Source organism: Ostrinia furnacalis, unplaced genomic scaffold, assembly GCF_004193835.3.
Source record: "Ostrinia furnacalis isolate ACB-3 unplaced genomic scaffold, ASM419383v2 OfSCF5188, whole genome shotgun sequence".
Taxonomy (NCBI): Eukaryota; Metazoa; Arthropoda; class Insecta; order Lepidoptera; family Crambidae; genus Ostrinia; species Ostrinia furnacalis.
In genome coordinates, this window is record NW_021135427.1 from 95,401 (window position 1) to 109,722 (window position 14,322).

General features: G+C 36.5%; 1 protein-coding gene across 8 annotated transcripts in view; it reads right to left on the bottom strand.

Annotated features, from left to right (window-relative positions):
- The window catches only part of rho-4 (rhomboid-4), a 39,334-nt gene extending 25,234 nt beyond the window's left edge, over nucleotides 1-14,100 (bottom strand). For 5 of the 8 annotated variants that reach the window (XM_028315669.1, XM_028315668.1, XM_028315666.1 and 2 more), the window contains exons 1-2: nucleotides 13,746-14,098; nucleotides 476-734 (exon numbers count right to left, since the gene is read on the bottom strand). In XM_028315669.1, the coding sequence (XP_028171470.1) occupies nucleotides 476-734; nucleotides 13,746-13,832 (346 nt within the window). In that variant the 5' untranslated portion in view covers nucleotides 13,833-14,098. Of the gene's footprint in view, nucleotides 1-475; nucleotides 735-13,745 lie in introns of all 8 variants that reach the window. The other 3 variants (XR_003656541.1, XM_028315664.1, XM_028315663.1) reach the window with 2 other exon arrangements.
- Nucleotides 14,101-14,322: the final 222 nt, after the last annotated feature.

The window sequence follows — 14,322 nt, forward strand, 5'->3', positions numbered from 1 at the left end:
GGCAAATCGAGCTAACACGTGCTATTATGAATCAAAAATACAATCAGCCCTCCCTAGACAAGTGGCAAAACATTTCAGTTGTAAATTTTGTAAAAGTGCTAGTACTCTACATACAATAAAACGAAATTCCTACACTCCGGGCGTAGGAATTTCGGAATTACAACCCGGTCAGGTTAACTGCGCACCCGGCGGGCGTGACGTCCGTCCGACGCTTTGGTACAAACAGGGCGAACGCGGGGATGTGCGGGTAAGTGCGAGGGAGAGGCGCATTCCAGCGAGGTGCTAAGTTAAATCGATCGAGTTGTACACCTGTCACGTTAGCCACTTTTCTATGGGGATGTACCATCGGCAACAGTGTTAACTACCCATTGCCGGTCATGTCGTCTCGTTCTATCGCAAAGAATCACTATTTGCAAAAACGGAAATGCATAGTTAACAGTGTGGCCGTGTGTACCATCGTCTGTAACCTTCTTACCTGTAGTATCAACCGGGTTCCTGTGAGGGATGATGGAGTGCACGTATCTAGCTACGAAGTGTCCAAAGACCGCCTTCAGATCAGGGTGGTGCATCATCTCCACAAACTCCGGGAAGTCCAGGTATCCCGAATTGTCCCGGTCGGCGAGGCCCATGATCTTGTCCACCACATTGTCGGGGAGGTCGTGGTCGTACTCCCGGGACTCTATGATCCCTTTGAGCTCCACGTACGATATCTTGCCATCGTTGTCTTTGTCGTACTGGAATCAAAGGTGCTGGGATAAAAAGGCAGTTTTTAGGGCAATGATTTGATAATATGAGTATTGAGTATGGTTTGCGAGCTTCTCCTTTTAAAGAAACATCTTCTTATCGTGTCGACAACAAACCAAGTGTCAGCCCAAATCCGCTACAAAAGTGGCGTTGTCAGCAGCATTAATTAAATCCCTATTACCTACTTAAAAATTAAAGAAGGTCTGAGTTTCTGGAAGATTCTGGAACATTTGCTTATCTATGGTCATAAGTAGGATATACAAACTAAAAAAGACTTGACTGTTGAACTATCGTCTTTAAGGACATGTCCAAAGCAATATCCTCACCAGAATTAAAGATACTCGTATACATTGATCAAGAAGAGCACCATAGATTTAAAAAGATCTGCGCTATGACTCCATAAATAATCTGTACAAAAAAACATTGAGAAATAACAGATTTGTTGTACGTAGGAGTAGTACTCCATACAACACCTGTTCACCTTGCTTTAGTACGTTGTATGTAAACACGAGATATTTTCAGCAATAACATGCATAGGTCAGTGCCGCCTATTTAGCGCTATTTGAAAATTTCTGTTATGAAACTTTAGTCTATTCGTGAACTGTTTATTGCTAGTTCGTGAACATTAGTAAAATGGAAGATTAAACTAAGGAGAGGTAAGTATAATATTGTACCGCGTGCAAAGATTAAACCTAAGATAAGGCTTCGAGGTCTTCATTCAGTTCCAGAAAAGCTTCGAATTACATTATATTGTCATGTATATTGCCTATCAAATGCAGGCATAGTGGACAATGGAATTCGTGTTAAAACAAATCAGCTCTAAAAAATGCGATCCGTATTGTTATCAGTAGCATTACCTCATTTATTGCGAACGAGAGAAATATAGAAGTTCTATTCTATACTGTATAGTCAAAAATTTTAATTCTGGCTTACTAAATGGCCTTCTCCAAATTACTACATCCTTGTGGAGATCAAATGATTAGCGGGACTTTATTAATGACGTGGAACTATAAACCTTCATTTCACTAATCGATTTTGGATCATCGCGCTGAGTGTTTATAAGCTGGCAATTTAGCAAGGTGCATAAATTGCGAAGATGATGCGGAACCAATCAAACGTTCTTTCCAACTATCCTTCTACCGCAGGAGAACCAAAGTGACCGACATAGCTCGCAGAATTGGTAAAATCAAGTGGCAGTGGGCGGGGCACATAGCTCGTAGAGACGATGGCCGTTGGGGCAGAAAAGATCTCGAGTGGCGCTACGGGCTGGAAGAGGTAGCGTGGGCAGGCCTCCTACTAGTTGGACCGACGATCTGGTGAAGGTCGCGGGAAGAGCCTGGATGCGGGCAGCGCAGGACCGTTCATTGTGGAAAACCTTGGGGGAGGCCTTTGTCCAGCAGTGGACGTCATTTGGCTGAAACGAACGATCGATCCCTCTACACATTCCTCGAGAGTCTACACTATCGGAAGCTTACTCTGTCAGCTACTAGTAATATGCTCTCGTTAATGACGTCAAAATTGTTTTAATATTATTATATTCTAAATTCCAAGAGCGTTAATTGAATAATCAGTTTCTATGTTTATAGTACACTTTACTCGTCATATCACTATGAGTCGGTGCAAGGCGCGGGCCAATGTTTTCCGAAGCCAGCTCATGTTTGCTATCGCTTAAAATTATTAAACAAGCACAGATTACCTAATTGTTGACCTTCGTAATCAATTTCGATAAATAAGTTAATTAAAATATGAATAGAATTATTTGTGGCTATGGCAAAGGAGAGATTATTACATAGGAGTAACAGAATGCTGATCAAATGCCTGAGATCCTGCCTACAAAGGAATGATGATCATGGTCAGCGAATTCTTGGGTAGAGAGTGTAGAGACCAAGTCTTGGCTAGTTAAGATACCCTCTAGCAAGACAAAGCGACGAATATAATCAATTTTTTGGCAGTGACAGCCTCCCTAATACTTCGGCGTGGGCAGTGAAGGCCTAAGCCTCCATTTTCTTTTGGTAAATTAGAGAAGCTGTTCGAGCTTTCTCAGTGAAGGGAGACTAAATAACTTGATGATGATGATGTTGGCAGTGGTTGACTTCGTGCTTTGGGGGAAGCAGTGGTTAACTGACTCTGTCTGAACTTTAACAACTGGTAATGAAAGATCAAAATGAAGTTTCTTTACGAGATCGAATCAGAAAGGATGAGATCCGTAAACGAACTAAAGTCGCTGACAGCCCGACGGATTAGCAAGCTAAAGTGACAATGGGCAGGGCACATAGTACGCAGAACTGACGGCCGATGGGGCAGCAAAGTTCTGGAGTGGAGACTGCGTACCGGAAAACGCAGCAGTGGGACGTCCACCCACAAAGTGGACCGACGACATCATAAAGGTAGCAGGAAGGCGCTGGACGCAGGCCGCTACCAACCGGGTAACATGGAAAGCATTGGGGGAGGCCTATGTCCAGCAGTGGACGTCCTATGGCTGAGATGATGATGATGATGATGATGATGAATGAAAGATCTGTCTACCGTCTACCTACACGAGCCTAAGTAGACTGCTTCGAATTTTACAGTAGTATAGCATCAGAAAATATACGTTCATAAAATGATAGGCAATTTGTAATTATGATTCATGGTCGAACCTCAAACGATTGCCATAAATTCACCGTACGCTGCACTTGTTACGCTATCTATGTACTTTATATTTTTAGATAAGGATACTCGTAATTTTAATCATAGGTACTAGTGTCCGACCGAAACTAGTTTTACGACCGAAACCGAAACCGAAAACGAATTTCGGCAACGGTGTCTATTTCGGCCGAAACCGAAACCGAAACCGAAACTTCCTTACAAGGCTTATATTTTGAGGGAAAAAATTAAATAAAGAAAACGTTATTGTAGTCAGGCAGTCTTTAATGTTTTCTCTTTACTCTAAAAGGTGTCAAATTATGTACCTATTAAAAAAGAAAAAGAAGGATTTATAGTCTAGATTTTTTTAATTACTCGCCATATTCAGGACATCTACATAACCCGTCCCTTGGTCGGGTCTTTTCTCTAAACAAAATTGGTAGTACGTAAGTTAGTATTTAGGTGTAGGTACTTGCCACTTGGATACCTTGGTGATAAATACTAAAATGAACTTTGAAACTCTGAATCCATAAATTATCACCACGAAATGCACTATAGTCATTACTAACTACCTAACTAATGTTTGTTTACATATGGCATTTGCGAACCAAAAAATAAAATTTAATTAGATTAAACTTGATTATACTTTTATCAGTCATATTGAATATTTTTTTTATGTTTACTACCCGCTCTTATGTTATAACGACATAAAACGAGATAAAACTTACCAAATTTAAAATAAATCACTCGAAAACTCGCCACCACAAAAAAACAAAACTAACAGCAAACAAACAAGCGAGCGAATCACGACATTGGCTCTGATCGGATTCATAATCATCATCATCATCATCATCAAAATCTGTAATACAGATTTTCTTAAAATCTACAATAGGCACCAGCTCTCACAATGCTAATGTATAGTTTAACAGATATCTATATTATACGAAATGTTTTTCCTAAATGTTGTAAGAGAAATAAATAAATAAATTATTCACTCATTCAACGCGCTGAACATGACCGATAACAGTGCGGAAACTCCCGAATGCACATTCGGTTTCGGTCGTAGTTTCGGCAAGTTTGCCGCCGAAAACGAAACTAAACCGAAACTCGTGTTTTTACCGAAACTCAACCGAAAACGAAACCGAAACCGAACATTCGGTCGGACACTAATAGGTACATTATGTATCGGTCGCTTTTATAAGCGCATGATTACAGAATCGATCGATGTATTTACATTTTACATCGATGGAATCTGTAACGCAGACAATATTAATTTATTTTCTGCGTTTTGGGGAATTCCAAATATTATGATAGATTGCAAAATTAATTACATTTATTAATTTATTTACCTACTAATATTGTTAACGCGTAAGTTATTGGGAATGCATGATGTGATTATTCTTTTACGCACATTTTGATTACGTAGGTAGGTACTAGAATCAATATTGCTCACTTAAATGAACAAAATCAGATTACGACCAGCTACACAGAAAAGTAAAACAAAACACTATTCCATTTGGCCAAGTCCCATTGTCTTTTTAGAACAACTTCACAGTTAAATGTTTACGTCAGTTAAAATCCTTTATTCTTCGCACGTGTGTGGGTTATTTTTCAACCGACTTCAAAAAAAGGAGGAGGTTCTCAATTCGACCCGTATGTTTTTTTTCTATGTTTGTTACGCGATAACTCCGCCAATTATGAACCGATTTGAACAAATCTTTTTTCGGCGTATAGGTAATACCTCAAGGGTGGTCCCATTTAAATTTAATAATAGAAAAAACAACCCCCAAGGGTGGAAAATTGGGGATAAACTTTTTTATACGCAATATCTCCGCCGATTATAAATCAATTTGAACGATTATTTTTTTGTTGAATAGGTATTATCGAAATGCGAATTTGAAGAAAATGTTTCACCCCCAAGGGTGGAAAATTGGGGATGAACTTTTTTATACGCAATATTTTTAATTTTTAGTTTTTTTTGTGTTCACGCATTTGAAGTCGGTTTTATTTTTTTTAAAAGTTAATTATTAACAGATGCAAATCAAAAGATGATCTCCATGTATTGTGTAAATGTTGGGGGACTTCCCATGAAATGCCACTTCCAGTTACTCATGATGCTATGACTAACCGATCACTGTCACTTGTGACGCTGACTATCGTTTGTTATCTTTAATCTCATCCCGTTGGGTGAGTCAGTCATGGGTATCCTAGGAACTATGATTGGCTCCCTAAAACCTGGAGATGATGATTCATCCGACCAATTTCGGCCATGGCAACCACTTAGAATCCTGTCTTGGCGACACTGGTGCGCCCGAAGATGGCTTACGTAGCTTATCTCTGGTATGATCGTTACATCCACGAAGACGCGCCCCACCAATTTTTGGTCGAGGGAAGCGCGGGGTGCGGTGCTGGAGCGATCCGATCCGAGCGTCATTTCCTTATAGTAGTGTGCACTCATGGAAATTCTCTCTCTTGACTCAGATTTATCATAGTCCAAGAGCTAAATCTTGGAACTTTTAAAGACCCTGATGCACATTTATATAGCTCAGTGGTTAGAGACACCTGGTAAACGAGAGATCGTGAGTTCGCTTCCTACGTGAGGCATTTTCAAATGTTGGACCAGATTTACTGTGAATTGAACTGAGTCTGGGTCTAATGACCCGGAAAAATACTTCGAGACCAAGTTAAATGAATTTAAGTAAAAATAACTGTCTGAAGACAGTGCTCTGCATTGTTTACCTATGTAAATAGCACAGACTAGAGATGCCTTGTTTAAAAATAAACAAGATTCAGGAAGGTATGATGATATGACAGGGATGTGCCAAGTAACTGACTAATCGATTGCTACGACGAGTATCTAGATTCAAGGGATTTTCATAGGATCCCTCCTATGGGAGCTCTTTGTTTCTGAGACTGCATCAGGCATAACCAGTTTTTTTCGTAATTAGAAGATATTCTGAGACACTTTTATCTCTTGCTAGCAAGCTGCAAGATATCTTGGAAAGACTCTAGACGCCTCTTTTAACAGCTTGTTAAATAATTAACAAAGTAATTAGTAACAGCTCCGCGTATGTTACGAGATCAACTCTGGCGGAAATAAGTGGATGCAGAGCCTAGTTGTGGACATGAATAATCGCCGTGGGAAGATTTGCGTCTAGAGTAGTATACCTACTATGTCATCATTACATGCGAAAGTAGTTCTTTCTGTCCGTTTGATTGTTGCGTTTTCCAGCCTAATAATAATGGTCAATTTCCAGTCGGAAGACTTATGAAATGGATTTTACTTCTTTATTTATTCTTTCTTTATTTATGCGCCTTTCAAAAAGTCATTTACCTTTTACATAAGTTTTTATAAAGCGCTATAAATATAGGTAGGCAGTTAAACCCTACCACTAACTGTGGTTTGCTGATTATAACATACGAGTAATACCACAGTAATACTTTGATCATCGCAGACTTATATTTATTTTAGGGAAAACCCCATTTTAATTGTTTGAAGCTAACACAAGAGATGAATTTTATTGCCTATACTACAAATCATTTCCAGTTTGGCCATGTTTTATAAAAATAGTGTATTCCTACTTAAATAATTTATCTCTATGTGATTGTTAATATCCAGTTTTTTATTACTATCATTGAGAATTTGTGAAGGAAGGAAAAGTAGTAAACTTGAAGAACCTGTTACCACTAAGCAATGTTATCATAATTTGCATACACACGAGTATTAACAAACATAAGTATCAGTGTAATTTATATCTGACTCTTTTAGTTCACTCAAATTTTCGGTTTTCCAAAGGAAATAACATAATCTTAAGATGCAAAAATATAATAAATCTTTTTATTAATTTAATATTAAAACCCTTTAAATGATATTTAAAATGGTACTTATTAGTAAAGGTAATGTGGTCCTGTACTCTAGTTTATAGTAGGTATGTTTATATCTATTCAAATTACATAATACATAGGTATAATGTTAAATATTTTATTTTTACTATACTATCTGAACATTAATAACCATCTGTCAATACCAGTTACTTCAGAAGATTTATTCAGCTGATAAAAACATCTTGGAACAGTGCCAATACTACTGCAAAAATAAAAATTGCGAGTAGTACATTCATTACTTGCTTGTGGAATTCTTGTAGATTTCCCAGTTTTAGTTTTTAATGCATCTAGATTATAAGATTACAGAATGTAATAAATAACGATAAGGTGAACTACTGTTTTAAAACACTACCTTTTAACCAATAATTTAAATAAAATTACTGAAATGTAATTCACCCAAAAAAATATTCAAAAGTTCCTGGATGGTAATTTTATCAATTTGAGAATCAACAAATTAGAGGCAGTAAATAGAACATATTTGTGTTTGATAAAAGCGAGGAAACATTAATTAATAACACTAGTTCCTATACTAAACAAAATAACTTTATCATAATGAATACAAAGAACACAAGCTATATTTAGGTAGGTAAGTTACTTTCAAAAAGTGAGTAATGATGCTAAAAGATTTGACCTGCTTGAACTCTTTACTATACATTTGTGCAGAAATTAAGTAGGTATTTGTTATACACTGTAAAAAGGCATAGTTCCTGGCTCCTGAATAATTACCAGGGTAATTTCATCACACATTTCTAGGATAGGAATAGAACATTTATGGCTATAACTGTTTAAGGCATATAACTGTTTAAAACAAAAGTTTATAAACAATCACTGCAGTAGAATTGGAGCATTTTAATCATAAATAAATGTAAATGTTTTGAAAAAAAAAAAGTAAAAGTTATTAAAAAGTGTTAAAGTGGTCTCCTGGTGTATTAGCACGGTGACACATTATGACCTATTTTACTNAAATTTATCAAATAACAAAAAAAACACGAATTTTAAAGCAGATTTTTTTCAAAAAGTATCGTTTTTTATTATTTGTTGGCATTTTTTTGTGTATTTTATGTATTTTTTTAGTATCGCCTGTTATTTAGAATTATTACTGTTTTTATTTTATCAGGATATACCGCTTAGTTTAAAAGTTATTACGTTTTCTTTACAATAAGTAATTGGAAGAAAAAAAAAACTATAAAAAATTAAAAAAAAATCTCAAAAATTTTTTGACCTCTTTTTTGTCGATAAAAATAGGTCTAGTTTCATCTATTTTCATATGTACACTTTAACGTGACTCACACTGTATGAGTCGGTGCAAGGCGCGGGCCAATGTTTGCCGAAGCCAGCTCATGTTTGCTATCGCTTAAAATTATTAAACAAGCACAGATTACCTAATTGTTGACCTTCGAAATCAATTTCGATAAATAAGTTACTTGAAATAAGAATATTATAATTAATTGTCGTTAAGGCAAAGGATGAACAAATCAGAAATGAGGTAGAAAAGTTTTCGATTGGCGACGCCGATCAAATGCCTGGTACTGATGATGATAATAATGGGGTCAGCGAATTCTTGTGTAGAGAGTAGATACCGCATCTAGGCATGGTAGAGAACCCTCAAAATCTTGAAAAAGCGACGAATATATTTTTTTTTTGGCAGTGACAGCCTCCCTAATACTTCGGCGTGGGCAGTGAAGGCCTAATCCTCCATTTTCCTTGGATAAATTAGAGAAGCTGTTCGAGCTTTCCCAGTGGAGACTAAATAACTTGATGATGATGATGTTGGCAGTGGTTGACTTCGTGCTTTGGGGGAAGCAGTGGTTAACTGACTCTGTCTGAACTTTAACAACTGGTAATGAAAGATCAAAATGAAGTTTCTTTACGAGATCGAATCAGAAAGGATGAGATCCGTAAACGAACTAAAGTCGCTGACAGCCCGACGGATTAGCAAGCTAAAGTGACAATGGGCAGGGCACATAGTACGCAGAACTGACGGCCGATGGGGCAGCAAAGTTCTGGAGTGGAGACTGCGTACCGGAAAACGCAGCAGTGGGACGTCCACCCACAAAGTGGACCGACGACATCATAAAGGTAGCAGGAAGGCGCTGGACGCAGGCCGCTACCAACCGGGTAACATGGAAAGCATTGGGGGAGGCCTATGTCCAGCAGTGGACGTCCTATGGCTGAGATGATGATGATGATGATGATGATGAATGAAAGATCTGTCTACCGTCTACCTACACGAGCCTAAGTAGACTGCNCAGCAGTGGACGTCCTATAGCTGAGATGATGATGATGATGAATGAAAGATCTGTCTACCGTCTACACGAGCCTAAGTAGACTGCTTCGAATTTTACAGTAGTATAGCATCAGAAAATATACGTTCATAAAATGATAGGCAATTTGTAATTATGATTCATGGTCGAACCTCAAACGATTGCCATAAATTCACCGTACACTGCAGTTGTTACGCTATCTATGTACTTTATATTTTTAGATAAGGATACTCGTAATTTTAATCATAGGTACATTATGTATCGGTCGCTCTTATAAGCGCATGATTACAGAATCGATCGATGTATTTACATTTTACATCGATGGAATCTGTAACGCAGACAATATAATTTACTGTCTGCGTTTTAGGGAATTCCAAATATTATGATAGATTGCAAAATTAATTACATTTATTAATTTATTTACCTACTAATATTGTTAACGCGTAAGTTATTGGGAATGCATGATGTGATTATTCTTTTACGCAAAATTTCATTTTGATTACGTTGGTAGGTACTAGAATCAATATTGCTTACCTTAAATGATCAAAATCAGATTACGACCAGCTACACAGAAAAGTAAAACAAAACACTATTCCATTTGGCCAAGTCCCATTGTCTTTTTGGAACAACTTCACAGTAATGTTTACGTCAGTTAAAATCCTTTATTCTTCGCACGTGTGTGGGTTATTTTTTAACAGATGCAAATCAAAAGATGATCTCCATGTGCAAATGTTAGGGGATTTCCCATGAAATGCCACTTCCAGTTACTCATGATGCTATGACTAACCGATCACTGTCACTTGTGACGCTGACTATCGTTTGTTATCTTTAATATCTTCCCGTTGAGTGAGTCAGTCATGGGTATCCTAGGAACTATGATTGGCTCCCTGAAACCTGATGATGATGATTCATCCGACCTATTTCGGCTATGGTGACCACTTAAACCCGTACACAAATGATCTTATGCAAATGCTTATGTGAAACAGCAAATCGAACGCACAGCGTTGAATAGAGCTCTGTGATTGGTTCGTGTGTGACCCCTCCACGCGCACTGTGAGACCTCATAGTAATGTTTGTGAATACCGGCATTAGACTCTTAGTCCCTGTATTGGCGATGCTGGTGTGCCCGTACGTAGCTTATCTCTGAACTTAATATACTGTCGAAGCTTACTTTCTTGGGGGCCGTATTTAGGAGAGGGCAACTGGAGCTTCAGCCCCGGGGCTTCCACAAATGAGGGCCACACACAATAGACTTCGAAAAAGAAATTTCAAATTCAGACTAGTAAACAACTTTTCCTTTGATTTTTTTTCTCGTTTTACCACAAAATCAAAATGCATCCGGCCCTTCTTGGAGCTTCTCTTTGAGTGACTCTTGAGTCCGATTATCATAGTCCAGGAGCTAAACTTTGGAACTTTTAACGATCCTGGGGCTGGTTCACATGTATGTAGCTCAGTGGTTAGAGTCACCTGGTAAACGAGAGATCGTGAGTTCGCTTCCTACGTGAGGCATTTTTAAATGTTGAACCAGATTTACTGTGAGTTGAACGGAGTCTGGGTCTAATGACCCGGAATTATTTCAAGACCAAGTTATATTAAGACAGTGTTCTGCATTGTTTACCTAAGTTTAAGTAGGTAACACAGACATGAGACAAGTGATGCCTTATGCCGGCGTCACTTAGCGGAAATCTTAAGCTAAGTTAATTTTATCTATCGCCTGATACTAAAAAGATGCCTTGTCTAAAAATAAACAAGATTCAAAAAAGTTCGTTTAGCAAGTAGGTATTTGCCAAGTAACCTAGTGACTGATCGATTGCTACAGCAACGAGTATCTAGGGATTTCCATAGGAGGGAGGGAGTTCTTTGTTTCTGAGACTGCATCAGGAATCACCCGTTTTTTTTGTAATTTGAAGATATTCTGAGAGACTTCTATCTCTTGCTAGCAAGCTGCAAGATATCTTGGAAATACTCTAGACGCCTCTTTTAACAGCTTGTTAAATAATTAACAAAGTAATTAGTAACAGCTCCGCGTATGTTACGAGATCAACTCTGGCGGAAATAAGTGGATGCAGAGCCTAGTTGTGGACATGAATAATCGCCGTGGGAAGATTTGCGTCTAGAGTAGTATACCTACTATGTCATCATTACATGCGAAAGTAGTTCTTTCTGTCCGTTTGATTGTTGCGTTTTCCAGCCTAATAATAATGGTAAATTTCCAGTCGGAAGACTTATGAAATGGATTTTACTTCTTTATTTATTCTTTCTTTATTAGTTTATTTATGCGCCTTTCAAAAAGTCATTTAACCTTTTAATACGTTTTTATAAAGCGCTATAAATATAGGTACCAGTTAAACCCTACCACTAGCTGTGGTTTGCTGATTATAACATACCTACTAGCTTTCCGCCTGAACCCTATTTTTTCCAAAATAAAATTTAGCCTATATTACTCGTGGATAATGTAGCTTTCGAATGGTGAAAGAATTTTTAAAAAGGGTCCAGTAGTTTTTGAGCCTATTCATTACAAACAAACAAAGTTTTCCTCTTTATAATATTAGTGTAGACGAGTAATACTAAAAATAGAGCCTAACACAATATAAAACTGATCACAGCAGAGTTAAATTTATTTTAGGGAAAACTCCATTTTGATTGTTTGAAGCTAACACAGAGACCACAAGAGTTGAATTTTATTGCCTAAACTACCAATCATTTCCAGTTTGGCCATGTTTTATAAAAATAGATTAATTAATTAATTAATATCTCTATGTGATTGTTAGTTAACATCCAGTATTTTATTACTATCATTGAGAATTTGTGAAGGAAGGAAAAGTAGTAAACTTGAAGAACCTGTTACCACTAAGCAATATAATTTGCATACATATGAGTATTACACATATAAAATACATAATAATATTATTATCTGTCTAATCTATATCTGACTCTTCGAGTTCACTCAAACTCTGGTTTTCCCAAAGCAAATTACGTTAACTTTTGAGTTGATGAAGATGCAAAAATAAAATCAATCTTTTTATTGATATTTAAAAAACCTTTAAAAGATATTTCAAAAGGTTACTCATTTGTAAAGGTATTGTGGTCCTGTACTCTAGTCTATGTATAGTATGTTTATATCCTCTATAGTGGGTATGTTTATCAGGGTTCGAAAATATCCGATATTTATGATATTTATCAGATATATATCATAAGGATATTTTCGAACCCTGATGTTTTATCTATTCAAATTTACATAATACATAGGTATAATGTTAAATATTTTATTTTTACTATACTATCTGAACATTCATAACGTATCTGTCAATACCAGTTACTTCAGAAGATTTATTCAGCTGATAAAAACATCTTGGAGCGGTGCCAATACTACTGCAAAAATAAAAATTGCGAGTAGTACATTCATTACTAGCTGGTGGAATTCTTGTAGGTTTCCCAGTTTTAGTTTTTAATACATCTAGATTACGAGATTACGGAATGTAGTAAATAGAGATAAGGTGAAATTATTAGTTATAAGATACTATTAAAACTATCTTATAACTAATAATTTAAATAAAATTACTAAAATGAAATTCTGAATTCACACAAAAAATTTCAGCAAACTATACTAGTTCCTAGATGGTAATTTTATCAATTTGAGAATCAACAAATTAGAGGCAGTAATAATATGTATATTTGTGTTTGATAGAAGCGAGGAAACATTAATTAAAAACACTAGTTCCTATACTAAACAAAATAACTTTATCATAATGAATACAAAGAACACAAGCTATATTTAGGTAGGTAAGTTACTTTCAAAAAGTGAGTAATGATGCTAAAAGATTTGACCTGCTTGAACTCTTTACTGTACATTTGTGCAGAAATTAAGTAGGTATTTGTTATACACTGTAAAAAGGCATAGTTCCTGGCTCCTGAATAATTACCAAGGTAATTTCATCACACATTTCTAAGATAGGAATAGAACATTTATGGCTATAACTGTTTAAGGCATATAACTGTTTAAAACACAAGTTTATAAACAATCACTGCAGTAGAATTGGAGCATTTTAATCATAAAAAAATGTAAATGTTTTGAAAAAAAAAAAGTAAAAGTTATTAAAACGAGTTAAAGTGGTCTCCTGGTGTATCAGCACGGTGACACATTATGACCTATTTTACTTACATTTTGGTGCAGTTTTTTTTTTATGTTGATACCTCATTAATTTGTAAGATAGTGTAGGTACTAACCTTGTTGAATATTCTTCGCCAATACAGATCCGACCTTGTAGGTGTCAGCGGTATGGAAACATTGGTTTCCCTCTGCCCGGAAGGCATTTTCACTTTATAATTTACTTACACGCGTGACTAACAACCACGAAAACAAGAAATGCAAAAATTATTGACCAAAGTAGCACATCACAATATCGGCATTTAGAAGGCAAGGCTAAGTTTGTTCATGATCGATTCACACTTGGACGATAGCGATAAGATAAGAAATCCGGAAAAAAATGTGTGATAAGTTCAATAAACGTCGGTATTTATTATTATTTCTTGAGAAGAAACAACATAACCCCCACACGGATAGCTCGCAACTGACGTTTTTAATTTTTTGTGCTCTAAACGTTAGCTTTCTGTTACATATTTCTCTAATCCGATTAAATCAAAACGTACTACTATTCGTTAATAGCTTACAAAACTTCAACATGATTGGCGAATTTATGACATTGATTTAGTCAGCCAATCACGTGCAAGGTAGGTACCTTATTTAATTTTGTTCAATATACAACGTCAATAAGGACTGACTGATTCCGAAATTTGACTTTTT